We start from the raw sequence: 18,088 nt of genomic DNA, 5'->3' as shown, positions 1-18,088 counted from the left end.
AGACTATGCGAGATGATGTACAAGCTGCGCTCACTGAGGAGTGGTATACGCCTTTCGAGCCAGTGGCGCCGCGATGGATGGGGGCTTTTACGCACCATGAGATCTTGATTGCAGTCAGAGCATGTACGGAGGATGGCAGATGCCTATACTATGAGGTCAGGACGTGGGCACATTGCATAGGGTGGAGGAGGAGTCCCCTCTAGTTGCTGACTGCATTTTTCAGCGGGTTCCGATCGTGGTTGCTGCTTCGCGGAAGTGGCATATGGGTCTGGACCCTACAGAGATTGATACAGATTGGCGCATATGGGTTTATGGAGCTCGACCCTTAGCGCGCCTACAGTGGGACCCAGGGGAGTGGATATGGCATGATCCTTATGAGACCCCTGGCATTTCTTTTTTGCAGTACACTGCCAAATTAGGCTGGCACATCTTGACAGCGAGGCGTACAGCTATTCCAGCAGCAGCAGAGCACTGGCGATTACAGGGGTTGACTCAGGAGTTCCTAGCAGATTTCTGGACCCGCCTCTGGGCTAGTCGCCAGGCTCGCAGGATATCTACATACCAGTGGCTTGTTGCTCACAGGGGCTCTGCAATGGGTAGCTAGCTGGTCTACAGTAGCTTGCCTCCGGCGTGCATCTGCTGCGGACATCAGCTAGAGACACAGCGTCATTGCTTGTGGGACTGTCCACGGCCACAGCGGATTTGACTTCCGATTCTTCGCATCATGGCCTCTCTCTCACCGGAGGGGTGTGCACATGGGGAGCGGCAGCTTGGTCCACCACCACAAGGCCAGCCCTGAGCTACGAGATGGAGCCCACTAGCCAGGCCATTCACTTCACTCGGGGCCAGCCTCGCCAATGCCCTTCTCCCGACTTCATGACAGCGGTATGGACACAGGAGAGGGACCTGCACTGGGAGCGTTTGAGTAGCCTTACCATTTGGTTCATTTGGAGAGCTAGATGCTTCAGAGCTTTTGAGGGACGTTTGGAGCCCCCAGCAAAGACAATTCGAGCTATTTGGCAAGAGATCATACACACCCTGCACGGTCAGCACGATCGCATACAGGATGACTTTGACCGTGCGATTCTGCGTCGACATGCCTTCCACTCCGCTTGGAGCAGGGGCCCCTTTTACACTCTTAGTGCTGGACTCCCCTGATGGCACTACAGGCCACTTGTATGGGCTCTCCCCTCCTCCCATTGTATGATTTAACCTATCTTGTATCCTGATAGATGTACATCCTCACCAAGGGAGAGTCTCCCTTGCTGCTATCTCTACTTGTAGACTCCTACACATATGAGGCTGTTCTTTGCAGCCCCTTGGGCAATTTTTCTCATAACTATGAAAGGATCTTCTGTTGAAAAAAAAAAAGGAAGAGGCAGCATGCCCATGGTCTGGACCCCAAGGTGCACCCCCATGGTAGTGGCACCTAACAGATACACCATGTAGAGTGGGACGCCCCTAGGGATCCCTCTATGCTCAGAGGAGTCCAAGTTGGCCAGCTAGCTAATAAGCCCCACGACCCACAAAAAAATAATGGAGGAAACCATAAAATGTGCCCAGCCATAAATACGTCCAGCCGGCCAATGTGGCCGGGCCAGGACTTGAACAGATTGTCAGAAGGCGAAGATGTGAGGCCTCGAATGAAGATGTCTGCTGCGAAGCATCAGCCTGGGGAACTCCAAACGCAAAGAAATCTCCGAGGAGAAGTCGTCATGAGCAGTGTAGGAACTATTGTACTTAGCCTCCGCAAAGTAATTTACCACTTCAAGAAAGGTGGCTCAAATTGTGTGGAGAAACAACTCGTGTGATACACTCAACAGTCGTAGGAGTGTCGATAGGCGTGCAAATTTCCAATCCTGCCAATGAAAATCTGCGGTCACTCATATGAAGAAAAGAGGAAGCACACACAATCAATCAAAGCCAAGCAGCCAATCCAAAAAACTCCTAGAAGGTGAGACAGAGAAGTTTGCTTCACAAACTCAAGCATCTGTTGCATCAGTCATTGCTAGACTGCACACCACTAGATTTGTGTCCTGTCAGGCAGTAGAAATGAAATGAAATGATAGATTATCCTCTTCAAAAGGCCAAAATGACCTATGAGACCAATCCGTTACAAACTTGTGAATCTGGTACTGTGTCAAAGTACAAAAAAAGAAATACTAAAATGAATCTAGAAGTGCTACTAGCTCGAATTGTGTGGGGTATGTGTGATCCCTTATACAATGGGTGCCAAATACAAGAGAAAGATACAATGGGTGATGGATCCATCCTCATTTGTACTTCAGATGTCGAGATAATATGGCTCGAATCCTCTGTTGTCGTCTCCGTCGATGTTGTGAAGCTACCGCGGGTGTGAGTATGAGCTGAGCTTTGTAGTGGTGGCCGCTCCTCTATCTGTCCAGTGTTTGATGTGAAGAAATCAATAATTTGTCTCTGGGATTGTCTGTAAGGTGCAGCGGATGTGAATGTTGAACTTTGCTCAAGATGAGTGCTCCGAACTGTGCTCAAGGGTTCCTTTTACTTACGGAAGGGAGAGCCTTCCGTTCCTTATGTGAGAGAGTGCAATGTACAGAAACAAAGTGAATGGACACTGTGAATAAAGGTACATGAGTCTGAGAGATAGAGAGAGAAGAGAATATGACACTGGGAAGTTGTCAAACCCTCCTCCGAAGGCCCCACTCTCTATGCGAGAGCGGTCTACTTATGATTGCACAAATCTCTACAATGCTTGGACTTGCCGACGATGAGGACGACGACGACGAGACGGGCTGAAATCTGGAAACGCTAAGGGCTGACATCTACAAACCTTTATCTGCTGAATTCTGACTTTGTGTTAGTGACGACGATGCGACGACGACGCGCTGAAAACGCAGATACTGGAATTTGCGTTTTTTTTGGCTGAATCTACAAATTTAGATGGATCTAACCATGCGGCGAGGATCTGCTGCGGGAAGGTGAGATCTGCGAGGTTCGGGACTTCTACTGCGGTTGCTAACTGCTGAAAACTGAAAACGCTGGTCTTCTTGCTGCCTTGTCGCGCCAGAACTGCAAACACGCTGAGGTCCAGGTTGATTCAAAAACGCTAGGGGTTGGTTTCTGTCTTCTGCTGCGGCCGGTTGTCTTGCAATGCAAAACGCTAGGCTGATCTGCCGTGGATCCTGTCGCCAAGCTGATGCAGAAGCAAAAATGCTGGCTGATCTGAGTTCTTGTCCAAAAAACGCTAGCCCATCTGCTGTGGAGCAAAAACGCTAGGTATCTTGGGGTCCTGCTGAGAAGTTGCCTATGAACACACTGGTTCCTTCTGCCAAGTGCAGCGGAATGAATGTTGAACTTTGCACAAGATGAGTGCTCCAAATTGTGCTCAAGGTTCCTTTTACTTAGGGAAGGGAGAGCCTTCCGTTCTTTAATGAGAGAGTGCAATGGACACGAATAAAGTGAGTGGACACTATGCGTGAAGGTGCATGAGACTGAGAGATAGAGAGAGAAGAGAGTACGACCCAAAGACGACGTAAAAACCTCCTCCGAAGGCCCCACTCTCGATGGCGAGAGTGGTCTACTATTGATCGCACAATCTGGTACAAGTTGTCGATGCAAATCTAATGGCTATGTCGATGTCTACAGTGTGGATGACGAGACCGACTCTATGGCTGAAAACTGAGTGCTTGATGAATCTGTAAGGGGTCGAAGTCGACGCTGATCTGCTACTGTTTTGCTTGCTAAGGTGTTGGATGAAAACGCTGTTTGCACTGCTGTCCAAAAACGCCAAAGGTGCTGAAATCTGATGCTGCAAAAACGCTGGTTATGGCTGGAAATTTGCTGATGCAACGATGCGGTTGAGGATTGCTTGGAAATGCTGCTACTCGGTACACTTGTCTGCTGAAATCGCCTTGCTGAAAAACGCTGAATGGCTGCTGTAAAAACACTGAGAAAGCTGACTGAAAAATGCTAGACAGCAGGGGGGGTCCAAGCGCTAACTGCTGAAGTCTTTTGTTGCTGCAGTTCTTGCTTGGCTGAAAACGCTGCTGGGAAATCGCCAAGGCAAGCTGAATTTGCTGGGGAAGATTGGTGGACAACACGCTAGCAAAAAGGGGGGGAAGTCTTGCTGAGAGAGAGGGGGGAAACCTGTTGCACTTGGCCTATGTTCTCCTTCCTCTTCTGCCCAATAGGGCTAGCCTAGGTTTGCTTATATATTATCTTACCCAATTTTCCCTACTCAGTTCCCAACAAAAGTCACTTAAAATAATAAGTGAAAAATGTCAAAAATAGGGAAAATAGGTTTAATGCACTGGAAAATGCCCCTGATGGATTCTGTTGGATTTTGATGGTTATGCTGATGATCATGCTATGTGCAACCATAGGATATGCATCTACTCTAAGTGCCTGGGCATGCACGGTCTGCGAACAGACTCACAAAAGTGCCAGAACACTTCCTAAGCTAGACTGACTGAACCCTTGTCATGCTGTAGCTTTTCCACGGACACATAGGGTTGGATGTGTCACGTGACATTGTCTCTCTATAGATCTACTCAGTAAACTATCTCTCTGTGTGTGTAACTCAAGTAGATACATGCCAACACATCTCTGGTTCTGATAGCTCATGACTCTCGAGAAGGGTCGGAAGCCTTCTTTGAATAGATAGCGGAATCACGTAATACATTGTGCACTGACATATATAGTCTCCGTCTTTGGCTTTGTATGGCATAGACGACATATCCCGCTAGCTGCTGGTATCCCTCTGAATCTACTAATCTCAATGTAAGCTGGTGTGAAGATGTGCGTATCTAACCAATGGCACACCGTAACCCATGAGCTAGATGTGTATCCATATAGCTGGGGGACAAATCACAAATTCATCCCCTGTGAGTTAAAGAAGATGCTCTCTATAGAAAGCCATCTTCGCGCCCAACTCCTATTTCGGCTTTATCCATGTCCTCTTTGGTGTCGAACTGGGTCAGGGCCTCGCGTGTAAGAGACAACGATGGTGTATCAAGGGAGTCCGGAAGGGAGGCAAGCTGTCCATGCTGAAGCCATGTATGTGGAACCACGATGACATCTCATCAATCTCCTCCATGGTCAGTAGTCTGACCGGGCGTTGTGCATGTCGAGCCAAAGTGACCTGGATCCTCTGATGCAGCCTCTGTCTATGTTGTGTAGCATAGTAACAGGGAATGGCCGTTTTCAGGTCTCCGTTCCGCGTTCCCATTCCAAGTTCCCGTTCCGAATCCCCGTTCCGTGTTTCAAACGTGAGTGCCCGTAACAGGGAATGGCATTTTGTTCCGCGTTCCCGTTCCCCGTTCCCGTTCCGGTTTCCCGTTCCTGGTAACTATGTTGTGTAGTCCTCCGCAGTCGTGGGCGTCTGGATCTCCCCAGCTCAATCGCTCGTTCGATCAATATGCCTCTGGTGTAAAGCAACGAGCTCTGCTGTGGTAGTAACTCCTCCGGGTGTCCAGTGGAAGCTCTAAAGAAGTTTGTGATCTGTCCTTGAGACTGGCTAATCTTTCCTCTCATCAAGCTCTATCTGTGTCTGCGCAGCTCGAGCAAAAAAAAAAAATAAAAATCCAGGCATCTCTGATCCTCGTACCGCATGACTCTAGAGAATGGTCCAAAGCCCTCTCTGAACAAGCAATGGAAGCAGCCTCGTATCTCGTAGTAGACGGGGCAGTGGCATGTGTAGTGCAACTCTCTCTCAGGCTCGATGTCACACGGGGGGCATGTCATGGCCTCTGTTGGTACTCCGCTGTATCTCCCAATCTCGATCCGCAACTGGTGTGAAGATGTGCGTATCTGGCCAATGGCACATCGTACCCCATGAGACAGGTGAGTGTCCATGTATCTGGGCCTCCTCACAAAACCATCCTCCGTAAGCTGGAGAAGATGCTCTTTGTAGAAAGCCATCTTCGTGCCTAGCTCCTGTACTAGCTGTATCCATGTCCTCTTGGTGTCTAGCTGGGTCAAGTCCTGGTGAATGAGCCTAATGATCTCGGACTGTGTAAGAGTCAAAGAGGGTGCATCCAGTGAGTACTGGAAAGGAAGGAGTCTGTCTATGCTGAACCCATGTACCTGAAACCATGATGTCATCTCCCCATACCAGCATGTTGCATCTCCCTGCATGGCTAACTGTCGAGAGGACTCAAGTGCAAGGCGTGCATATCTGTCTCTGGGGAGTTCCCACATGCAGTGTATGAAGGAGACCGATCTTGTGAGCGCCTCAACCACCAGTGGGGAGGCAGCTAGCTCTGCTCGTATAATAGCACGTGATACTGAAGTCTTGGCCCTAATGAGCCGCGAGATCATAGAGACCAGAGGCTTCTCCATGTCCCCCCATCCATCACTGCGGCCTGTCCTCCCATGATGGTCCAGTGAAGGTCCCCAAATCTCAGCTCCATAGAGCAATACAGAAGCCATCAAAGTGTCAAACAGCCAGAGCTTCGTCCGAGGCTCCTGAAACTGGACCTGTGAACACATCCTTTCCAATTTACCCAATGCTGCATGGGCTCTGGTCAATCGAGTCTCTGTTGCCCCACTAAAAACCACTTCAAGGTAAGTGTAAGCATCTGTATACTCCACCTTCTCCTGTCCGTATGTGAAAGCGGGCGCTGAACTCCTGATCCATTGTGGGGTGGTATTAAATACCATGACCTTGGTTTTACCAAGGTTGACGAACAAACCACTTTCTTGGGCAAACCTATGCAAAGCATCCAGGTGACATTGCATCCCCTCCGGAGAGTCAGAGATCAAAACAATATCATCAGCATATAACAATAGTGGAATCCATGTCCCCGCCAGCTGTGCACCTCTATCACCATCTCTCTCAATGTAGTCAGAAACCTCAGCTATATACATACCAAATAGAGTAAGACAGAGCAGGCAGCCCTGCTTCACCCCAACAGTGGAGTAAACCCGTGTGGATAGACCCTCTGGGGTGCGTACATGCCCCACTACTGACCTGTATAATGCCATGACCCCCCAAATGAGCTCTGTGGGTATTCCCATCTGCTGTAATGTGCGCATCAATCTCGCTCTGGGCACTGTGTCAAATGCTTTACGGAAATCCACAAAGCTGCAATAGATCCGTCCCCCACGCGATCTACCCTCCTTAATGATGGCTCTGAGTGTCAAGATATGTTCAAGAGTAGAAAAACCCCTCCTGAAACCTTCCTTCCCGGCTGTGCGCATCCCCTCCCTCTCTGTCCACCTACTCAGTTGCCGCTCAAGAATAGATGCGTACAACCGTGCCAGTGTGTGTCCAATCATGATGGTGCGATAGTTCCGAGGCTCCATAGGGTCTCCCGACTTGAAGATAGGTACAATAGTAGATAGGCTCCAGGTATCAGGCAAGCCCTCACACATGGCACGGTTAAACATAAATGCTAGAAGCTCTGCTAGTAAATCTCTCGCATGCATGAAATGCTCAGCCACTAAGACATCATGATCATATGCTCTCCCAGTTTTCATCCTGTCAATGGCCTTCCTCACCATCTCAGTGGTGAAAAAACACTTGTGTGCGGGCATGGATCGGGGGGGGGGGGGGGTTCGGGAAGGGGGGGCTGCTCAGGAACTGGGTACAAAGATGATGCATACTGGCCCAGGCCTCTGTAGAAGTGATGGCAGGGGGGGGGGGGAGTGTTCATGGAAGAGCCTCCATGCCTCACGTGAGTCTTGACTCAAGAATAGCTGGTATAGATCCTGCTCTAGGCGAGCTAGAAATGCCCTCTTCTTCCGCCGCACTAGGCATCGGAAGTCAATTTGTGATTGCCTATGAGTGATGTTCCCCAAAAGCACCTCCCTCTGAAGTCTAGCTCTAGTGTCCTAGCATTCCTCATCATACTGTTCTGGGGCATGCTCCCTGAACGGCGTCTCTGCTCAGGCTGGGTATGTGGGTATGCCTTTGCTGCTTCATCATGTAGTGTCTGTGTCAGTATAGTAGTAAGCTTCTCCAGAGGTCGCCCTAGCTCCTTTGTGCACAGGCTCTGTAGATCCCATCTATGTATACAGAGTCCGTCTCCCGCGTGAAGGTGTAGCGAGTAGGCGGTGCTGCCGTAGCTTGTGTGCTACACTAAACTGAAAAGAAATGGTCAGCGATACAAGAGCATGATCCACTGCCACACCAACAGGTCTGGGTCCAGCCGTGAGGTCCTGAATACTAGAGACGAGGCTTAGTTGTGTCATGACATAGTCCACTGTGCTGGCTCCATGTCTGTGTGGGAAGCATATGAAGCCTCCCGAAGTAGGAAACCTCTGTAGGCCATTAAGGTATCAAAGGGCCATAACTTTGTCCGAGGTCCCTGGAACTGAACTTGCGAACACATCCTCTTCAAGCCTCCCAAGGCCGCAAAAGCTCTAGTTAGTCTAGTCTCTGCTGCTCTGCCCAAACAAAACCTCGGCCTACTGAAGACAACCCCAAGGTAAGTGTACGCATCTGCATAATCTACAATCTCTTGACCATATGTGAAAGTCGGTGTTGATCTCTTGATCCACTGTGGTGTGGTGTTAAACACCATAACCTTGGTTTTACCAAGGTTTACAGACAATTCACTATCCTCTGCAAATTTGTGTAATGCATCCAATTGTCGCTGCATACCCGCCGTAATCTCTGGCATTACCTCTCTCATATGCGCAAGCTATGAGAGAGCGAGATCATCACAGAGAAAAATACCTGTCTTCTTGAGAGTAGGCCTCTTTCTCAAGAATTCCTTCTTCTCTTCCAAGGAGGGGAAGCGTAATATGAGAGCTCTCCCATTAGATTCTCCCGGGGCCATCACTCTTCTTGCCCACTCTCCATGCCTTTGTGTGTGAAGGCTTGTCCACCCCCATCATGGATGTGAGGCTTGTGACCTCTTTTTCCACATTGTTATGTCCTTGAGGCCAGTTACCCTCACATGTAGATCCCACATCCTCCTCCTTTGTTCCTCTTCGAGGGTCATTTTAATAAGAGTGGGTGTACAAGGAGCTTCCTTACTTTTCCCTTTCTTGGCAACCTCAATCCATTTTTCGGGCTCCTCTACTTTCTTTTGTGTTGCAGAGATGACCGCGGCCCATGACTTCTTCTCCTCACCTTCCTTGATAACCCGTATATCTTCTCTCATGGTATTCAATTCTTCCATCATGGATGGCTGAATTTCGCCTTCTTCGAGCTGCCCACTTTTTGCTTGTAGATTTTGGATGATGGAATCTTCGATGACCACTTTCTCCTCGAGCAAAGCCATCCTCCTACACATGCCATCACTTTCTCCTCGAGCGAAGGGATCCTCTCCTTCCTCCACTCTTCAACTTCGTTTCTCCATTCTCTCATTTCCTTCTCTATTGCTGACATCCTTTTCCCTATGCGTATGAAACAGGCTTTGTGGGCGGCCGGCGAGGGATGCGTCTTCTTACACGTGGGGGAAGCTGTTGGCACTTCTTCGATGCTTCCCATGATTGAGAGAGAGAGAGAGAGAGAGAGAGAGAGAGAGAGAGAGAGAGAGAGAGAGAGAGAGAGAGAGAGAGAGAGAGAGAGAGAGAGAGATGAAATGAAATGAAATGTTATATTAACGTCTTCAAAAGGCCAAAGTGACCTATGAGACCAGAACGTTACAATGTGGTGGATCTGATACAAAGTCAAAGTAACAAAATGACAAAATAAAAATACTATGGAATCCTAAACTGGTAGGTGTGAACTAAGCAGCTAGCTAGGATAGCTAAATCACAAGAGATCCAGCACTGGTTGCTGGCGGATCTCATCAATCTCCTCCATGGTCAGCAGTCTGACCGGGCGTCGTGCATGTCGGGCCAAAGTGATCCGAATCCTCTGATGTAGCCTCCGTCGATGCTATGTAGTCCTCCGCAGTCGTGGGCGTCTAGATCTCCCCAACTCAATCGCTCGATCGATCAATGTGCCTCTTTGGAAGGGGGGCAATCTGTCATGCTGAACCCATGCGCCTGAAACCATGATGTCATCTCCCCATACCAACATGTTGTATCTCCCTGCATGGCTAATATCGAGAGGACTCAAGTGCAAGGCGGGCGTATCTGTCTCTAAGAAGTTCCCACATTTGGTGTGCGAAAGAGACAGGACCGCCGGCCCCCAATCGTACCTAGCTAGGTATGGGGTGCTTGGTGAGCGTCTCAACCACTAGTGGGGGGGTAGCTAGCTCTGCCTGGATAATGGCACCTGGTATTGAAGCCTTGGCTCTAATGAGCCGCGAGATCATAGAGACCAGATGCTTCTCGATGTCCCTCCATCCATCAATGCGACCTGTCCTCCCCTGATGATCCAATGAAGACCCCCATATCTCCGCTCCATAGAGCAATGCAGAAGCCGCCAGAGTGTCATAGAGCCAGAGCTTCGTCCAAGGCTCCTGAAACTGAACCTGTGAACACGTCTTCTCCAATCTACCCAATGCCGCATGGGTTCTGGTCAATCTAGTCTTTGTTGCTCTCCTCAATGAAAATGTTGATCCACTAAAAACCACTTCAAGGTAAGTGTAAGCATCTGTATGCTCCACTGTCTCCTGGCCATATGTGAATGCAGACGCTGACCTCCTGATCCACTGTGGGGTGGCATTAAATACCATGACCTTGGTTTTACCAAGGTTGACAGTCAAACCACTTTCATGTGCAAACCTATGCAAAGCATCCAAGTAACGTTGCATCCCCTTCGGAGAGTCAGAGATCAACACAATATTATCAACATATAACAATAGCGAAATCCATGTCCCTGCCAGCGGTGCACCTCTATCACCATCTCTCTCAATGTAGTCAGAAACCTCATCTGCATACATACCAAATAGAGTAGGAGAGAGCGGGTAGATAGGCCCTCTGAGGTGCGTACATGCCCCTGCTTCACCTCAATAGTGGAGTGAATCAGTGTAGATAGGCCCTCTGAGGTGCGCACATGCCCTACTATTGATCTGTACAATGCTATGATCCCCCAAATGAGCTATGTGGGTACTTCCATCTCCTATAATCTGCGCATCAATCTAGCTCTGGGTAATGTGTCAAATGCTTTGCGGAAGTCCACAAAGTTACAATAGATTCGTCTCCCATGGGATTTACCCTCCTCAATGATGGCCATCAGTGTCAAGATATGGTCAAGAGTAGAAAAACCTCTCCTAAACCCTGCCTGTCCACCTGCACGCACTCCCTCCCTCTCTGCCCATCTACTCAGCTGCTGCTCAAGAATGGATGCGTACAACCATGCCAATGTGTGTCCAATCATGATAGTGCGATAATTCCGAGGCTCCATAGGGTCTCTTGACTTGAAGATAGGTACAATCGTAGATAGGCTCCAAGTATTAGGCAAGCCCTCACAATTGGCACGGTTAAACATAACTGCTAGAAGCTTTGCTAGTAGATCTCTGCCATGCATGAAATGCTCAGCCACTAAGCCATCATGATCATATGCTCTCCCAGTCCTCATCCTGTCAATGGCCTTCTTCACCATCTCGGCAGTGAAAAAGGCACATGTGTGTGGGCATGGATCGGGGGGGTCGGGAAGGGGCGGCTATCCAAGAACTATGTACAAAGATGATGCGTACTGACCCCAAGTTTAGGGTTGGGGTAATGGGAGGGGGGGATTGCTCATGAAAGAGCCGACATGCCTCACACGAGTTCTAACTTAAGAATAGGTGGTATAGATCCTGCTCTAGTGGAGCCAAAAATGCCATCTTCTTCCGCCGCACTAGGCGGAAGCAGTCAATCTGGTATAGTTGTTATAGATCCTGCTCTAGTCGAGCCAAAAATGCCCTCTTCTTCTGCGCACTAGGCGTCAGAAGTCATTGTGACTGTCTATGAGCGATGTCTCAAAAAGCACCTCCATCTGAAGTCTAGCTCTAGTCTGGCGGCATTCCTCATCATACCAGCTGTTCTGAGGCATGCTCCAAAGAACGGCGTCTCTGCTCAGGCTAGGTGTGGGTATGCCTCTTATGTTGCATCATGTAATGTCTGTGTCAATATAGTAGTAAGCTCCTCCAAAGGTCGCCCTAGCTCCTCAGTGCATAGGCGTCTGTAGATCCCATCTATGTATACAGAATCCGTCTCCCGCGTGAAGGTGTAGCGAGGTGGGGCTGCTACCCGTGGCCTGTGTGCGACATTGAATTGGAAAGAGATTGTCAACGACACAAGAGCACGATCACTGCCACCCCAACAAGTCTGGGCCCAACTATGAGATCCTGGATACTAGAGATGAGGCTCGGCTGTGCCATGACATAATCCACTGTGCTGGCTCCATGTCTGTGTGGAAAGCATATGAAACCTCATGCAGCGGGGAATCTCTATAGGCCATTCAAGATGGCCAATCCATGTGCAGTCCCCATGTCTATCAAGTGCCATCCATACTCAGTATGTTCCCCATCTTGTGATAGTCTGGATAGGCCCGTCTCCGCAACATCCAGTTCTCTTAGCATCTCCTGTGAAGTATTATAAAATACTGTCTGATTATGGGCAGTCCGAGCATTGAAGTCCCCTAGAATGATAATGTCACCATCTCTAAAGAACTCCCATTGTGGGTGATGCATATACTGACGTACTCGGGGGAAAGTAGCAAATAGCAATGTAAAGATATTTGCCTGTCTCTGCTCAATCTCACCCACATGTGCCTAGCTTGCTCATCCGTGCGGGCTATATGTATCAATGGCTACAACTCCTCCGTGAATAACACTGCCACTCCTCTCGAGCCCCGCCCTCTCTGCTCTGATCGTGTCTCCTGTCTACAGGCTGTCTCCCATCTGTATCCACTAATGTGAGGCATAGACTGCCTAGGGGCCTGATGTGTCTCAAAGTAGAAGATGATGTCTCTCCCGATAAAACTCTCCTCAAAAGCACCCACATCAAGGCGCATAGATCCATTACAATTCCAGGTAGCAACTTTGAGTGTGGTTCCATAGGCCTCACACCATCATGTGGAGTGTTGCTCCAATATCACCACTCTTTCATCTCGGTAAAAAGCAATCTTACCTTTTTCCCTTGCCGCTCTAATCTCTGGCATTTCCTCCTGCATATGGGTGATCTGTGAGAGGGTAAGGTCATCTCCGAGAAAGATACCCGTCTTTTTAAGAGTTGGTCTCTTCTTCAAAAAGTCCTTTGCTTCCATGGAGGGAAAACGAAGGATGAGTGCCCTTTCTTTTGAGGTTTCCTTCTTGCTCCCATTTTTCTTGTTGCTCCAAGCTCTTGAGTGCATCGGCTCATGAACCCCCATCAAAGCCATGAGTTCTTTTACCTCTTCGTCTACATTATCTTTGTCTTTAAGACCGCAATTCTCACATGTAGAGAGCATACATGTCTTCTTTGCTCCTATTCTAGTGTCACGTTGATAATGGTGCGTGTGGACGTTGTTTCCTTGCTTTTCCCTTTCTTGGCAACCTCAATCCATTTCTCAGCCTCATCTACTTTTTGTTGAGTCTTTGTAATAATGTCCACTCACGAAATCGTCATTTCTTTATGCTGCTCTTCCCCCTCTTTAATGAATGGCTCACACTTGCTCTTTGATTGTGTTGAGTTCTTCTATTACAGAGGGTTGCAATGCTCTCTCTTCAAGCGTGTTTTGTGATCGTGCCTCAGCAAGCTCCTTCTTGAGTGACGCAATCTCTTCGTCTTGGGTTGTCACACGATCTCCCATTGCAGTAATTTTGCTTTCTTGGGCCAAAACATGATCTTCGAGCATTTTTAATGTCCCTAATAGGTTGGGGTTGATCTTGTTAATGGTTTCAGTCATTTCTTGTTTGCACTTTTGAATTGCATCTTCTAAGGGGTTGGGCTTATCATTTTGCTTCCTCATGTTTGGTTGCTCTCAAAAACGAGAGGGCGGAAGGAGACCACACTACACGCACAAGTGCTTCCACATTATGCATACATGTTCTTCCACATTAAGCATACATGGCATACATTTTCTGCAATTTCTGCAAATTACAAGAAATGCCCGCTTTTTGCAATTCCTGCAAACTCTACAATTTCTGAGAAAAAATTGAATTTGAATTTTACTGTCTTTTGATGTACCTGCGGGGGGGAGGGGGTTTTTACGGGTGGGGCCGAGGGGAGGACGGGGCTGCAGGGAGAATGCGAGGGGGACGGGGCTAGGGGGCTGGGCAAGAGGCAGCAGAGAGAGAGAGAGCGCGAGGAGACAAGGCTGCAGGGTGAGCGCGAGGGGGCGGGGCTGCAGAGGCAGCACGAGGGGGGGGGGGGGGGTGCGGGCGGGGCTATAGAGGCAGCACGAGGTGCGGGCGGGGCTGCAGGAAGGAGTTGCGAGGGGGCAGGGCTGCACACAGAGAGAGAGAGAGAGAGAGAGAGAGAGAGAGAGAGAGAGAGAGAGAGAGAGAGAGATGATGAAATGAAATGAAATGTTATATTAACGTCTTCAGAAGGCCAGAATGACCTATGAGACCAGAAAGTTACAATATGGTGGATCTGATACAAAGTCAGAGTAACAAAAATGACAAAATAAAATGACAGAATAAAATGCTATGGAATCCGAGACAACTAGGTGTGATCTAAGCAGCTAGGTGGGATAGCTAAATCACAGATCACAAAAGATCTAGCATCGGTCGCTGGCGGATCTCATCAATCTCCTCCATGGTCAATAGTTTGACTGGGCGTCGTGCATGTTGGACCAAAGTGATCCGAATCCTCTGATGCAGCCTCCATCGATGTTGTGTAGTCCTCCGCAGTCGCGGGCGTCTAGATCTCCCTAGCTCGGTCGCTCGATCGATCAGTGTGCCTCTGGTGTGAGGCGGCGAGCTCTCTTGTGGTAGTAGCTCCTCCGGGTGTCCAGTGGGTGGTCTAAAAAAGTGTGTGATCTGTCTCTGAGACTGGCTGGCCTCTCCTCTCATCAGGCTTTCTATGTGTCTGCACAGCTCTAGCAAAAACAGACCCAAGCATCTCCGATCCTCGTACCGCATGACTCTGGAGAATGGTCCGAAGCCCTCTCTGAACAAGCATTGGAAGTGGCCGCGTATGTCGTAGTAGACGGGGCAGTGGCATGTCTAGTGCACTCTGTCTCAGGCTCCAGGTCACATAGGAGGCATGTCCTGGCCTCTACTGGTACTCTGCTGTATCTCCCAGTCTCGACTGCAGCTGGTGTGAAGATGTGCGTATCTAGCCAATAGCACATCGTATCCCATGAGACAAGTGGGTGTCCATGTATTTGGGTCTCGTCAGAAAACCGTCCTCCGTAAGCTAGAGAAGATGCTCTCTGTAGAAATCCATCTTGGTGCCCAGCTCTTGTGCTGGCTGTATCCATGTCCTCCTGGTGTCTAGCTGAGTCTGGCCCTGGCGGATGAGCCTGGTGATCTCAAACCGTGTGAGAGTCAGAGAGGGTGCATCCAGTGAGTACTGGAAGGGGGGCAGTTTGTCTATGCTGAACCCATGCGCCTGAAACCATGATGTGATCTCCCCATACCAGCATGTTGTATCTCCCTGCATGGCTAACTGTCGAGAGGACTCAAGTGCAAGGCGGGCATATTTGTTTCTAGGAAGTTCCCAGATGCGGTGTATGAAGGAGACAGATCTGGTGAGCGCCTCAACCACTAGTGGCGGGGGGGGGGCAGCTAGCTCTGCTCGTATAATGGCACGTGGTACTGAAGCCTTGGCTCTAATGAGCCATGAGATCATAGAGACTAGTGGCTTCTCCATGTCCCCCCATCTATCAATGCGACCTGTCCTCCCATGATGGTCCAATGAAGGTCCCCAAATCGCAGCTCCATAGAGCAATGCAGAAGCCACCAGGATGTCAAAGAGCCAGAGCTTCGTCCGAGGCTCCTGAAACTGAACATGTGAACACATCCTCTCCAATCTACCCAATGCTGCATGGGCACCGCCTCACTGAAACAGAAATACCGCCAACACAAGAAAAAGAGAGAGAGAAGATGAATCTATTTCAGATTTGCCTTTTAAAACGAATTAGTACTCATAAAAGGGGCAGATACTAACCCTAGAGCGAAAGAATCTGAGGAGGATACCACTTAAAACCTTTTTTTTTTGTCAGCATTGAGCACATGTACTCACTTGTTCCTTGAGAAATTTGATTCTTATCGACAATTACTACAGAATTTTCCCTAGTTTTGCTCACTATCCAACTTCTTAGGTTAGTTAAGCCCTCATTTCTGATCTGGTATAGATTCCACCATTTTATTTTTGGTCAGAGTCAATGGTCACACCTCCTGTCCAGTGGTGGCTCCGGTATCTCCGAGGAGAAGATTAGGGAGTGAGAGTTCTTTTGGTGGGTATTGTTCCTGACATCTGAGAGTTGTAGGCTCCCAAGTTTCAGAATGAGGAATAGGAATTCCGGAGAATGGACTATGTATCTAAGACAGCGGAGTAGAGGCTATTGTCTCTCCTTGAGAGGACTGTGAGGTCAGAGTTGAATAGGACTAAAGGGTTGCCATATGGTGAGATAGGATTTTGCTTTACTGAGTTAGAGAGCATTGGGCTCTGGAGGATTCCTAGTAAGGAATAGAGTTTTCATGAGTCAGGGTGTTTGCCCTAAGCTCTGGGAGCAAAAGGCTCTCAAGACCATTAAGAAGAGATATCAGCACATAGTGTTGTTCTGACACCGCCTATGCTTGCCAAGGAGGTAGCTGATTGTTTTTGCTCAAGGTTTATTTTACTTTGTTCCTAGTTCTCTCTCTTTCCCTTGGAGTGGGGTGGCTCCTTTCCACGAGTTTTTTCTGCAACAACAGATTCCCTGTGGTATGCTTCCCTAGCTTCATCAATGATGTCCTAGTAAAGTTTTTTTCCTCTGACAATCCTATGGCAGTTACCTTGACCAATTGGACAGACCTATTACGACATATCAGTTGTAGATTTGCAAAATACTCTCCTTTAGATTTAAATATCCCCGACACCCCCTGATTTCTTTAAATATCCCCAACACCCCCTGATTTCTCTTTTTGTTTTGGGAAACATGTCAGTATACACAAAATGCAGTGTAGTGAAAGCGATGCCTCTTGAAAAACACTTCTGATCTGGCATTTTGAGCCCGGTTTTGATTGCACTTGGACATTTCTATTGCCTTTGTATCAAGTGTTGCAGTTCTTTTTTAGTCTCTTTTTAAAGTATGATTAAAGCATCCTTGATCAAATCTGCAGAACTTTGTGCTCTACCTCTCTTTATCATATGGAAGTGCTTTCTTTAATTAATTTACATTGTGTGCAGTACTATGGGCCTACCTTCATCCACACTGGGGAGCGTGGGCTATACAGCCAACCATCATATGTGGATCCTTACGAGCTCCTTGAAAATGAGAAAATTCCTCCAGAAGCTGGTCCATCATTTGTCCCTTTCAATAAAAGATGACTCGTGTAGTTGTCAATTCTGCAAAGTGGTGCTTGGTGTGTTAGCCTTAAAGCACATGAAAATTCATTCAAGGTGCCCTTGTATATAACAATTCTGATTGTATTATTTATGTGCAGCTTCTGAGGTCTTATCGCAGGTCATGTAAGTGCATGTACTCTTGTGACAGGGAAAAAATTTAATTTGTTTTGCCCATTAAGAAATAGTCCTCGATGATGTGTGATAAATTGTACCAACATGTCATCATGAAGGCCTCCATGGGGAATAACCAACAGAAGTTTTTGCACGATAACTCAAATCTTGAATCAATGAAGTCCATATAAGAGCCGTGTAGTTTACTTTTTTACTTTTTTGGGCTAGAGCCTGCAAGCTGACAAGGGAAAAGAGGCGGCAGAGGCATGAAGCAACTTTTTCCCCTTGGGGAGTAAAAAGTCTTTTCATGTCATGCCATTTATTCCATATCCCCTTGTTAGTCACGCCACCTGGAGGTGACGTCGGGGAATCACCAGGGATCACTCCCACACAGTGATGCACTAAGGACCAAGGCTGAGAGGGACATACGCTTTTCTTTCCAATCCCCGCTCAGCGCTGGATCTGCCTTGGTGCTCCAGGATTCTCACCGGGTAGAAAAAAGCCCCTGTCCAGCGGATGTCCAAAAGGACTGCCGTGCCCAAGGTGGGCCTTGGCTCAAAGGCTGTGTAGTTTTGTTGTGTTAGTGAATGGGTGGCCCAACTCTTAACAGAACTTCAAATATGGCTGCTAGGAAATTTAATGTGATGGAAGAGCACCCTCCATGGTTTTTGAGAAACTTTTACCTGCACAA

General features: G+C 48.4%; 1 protein-coding gene across 1 annotated transcript in view; it reads left to right on the top strand.

Moving 5' to 3' along the window:
• Positions 1-17,396, top strand: part of LOC147457450 (tubulin alpha-6 chain) — an 85,256-nt gene extending 67,860 nt beyond the window's left edge. Inside the window, exon 4 of the mRNA XM_086513589.1 lies at positions 17,128-17,396. Within this exon, the coding sequence (XP_086369715.1) occupies positions 17,128-17,268 (141 nt within the window). The 3' untranslated portion in view covers positions 17,269-17,396. The remainder of the gene's footprint in view (positions 1-17,127) is intronic.
• Positions 17,397-18,088: the final 692 nt, after the last annotated feature.

This window comes from Adiantum capillus-veneris, chromosome 5, assembly GCF_014529385.1.
Source record: "Adiantum capillus-veneris isolate H3 chromosome 5, ASM1452938v2, whole genome shotgun sequence".
NCBI classification, from domain to species: domain Eukaryota; kingdom Viridiplantae; phylum Streptophyta; class Polypodiopsida; order Polypodiales; family Pteridaceae; genus Adiantum; species Adiantum capillus-veneris.
This window is presented reverse-complemented; position numbering and strand designations above follow the sequence as displayed.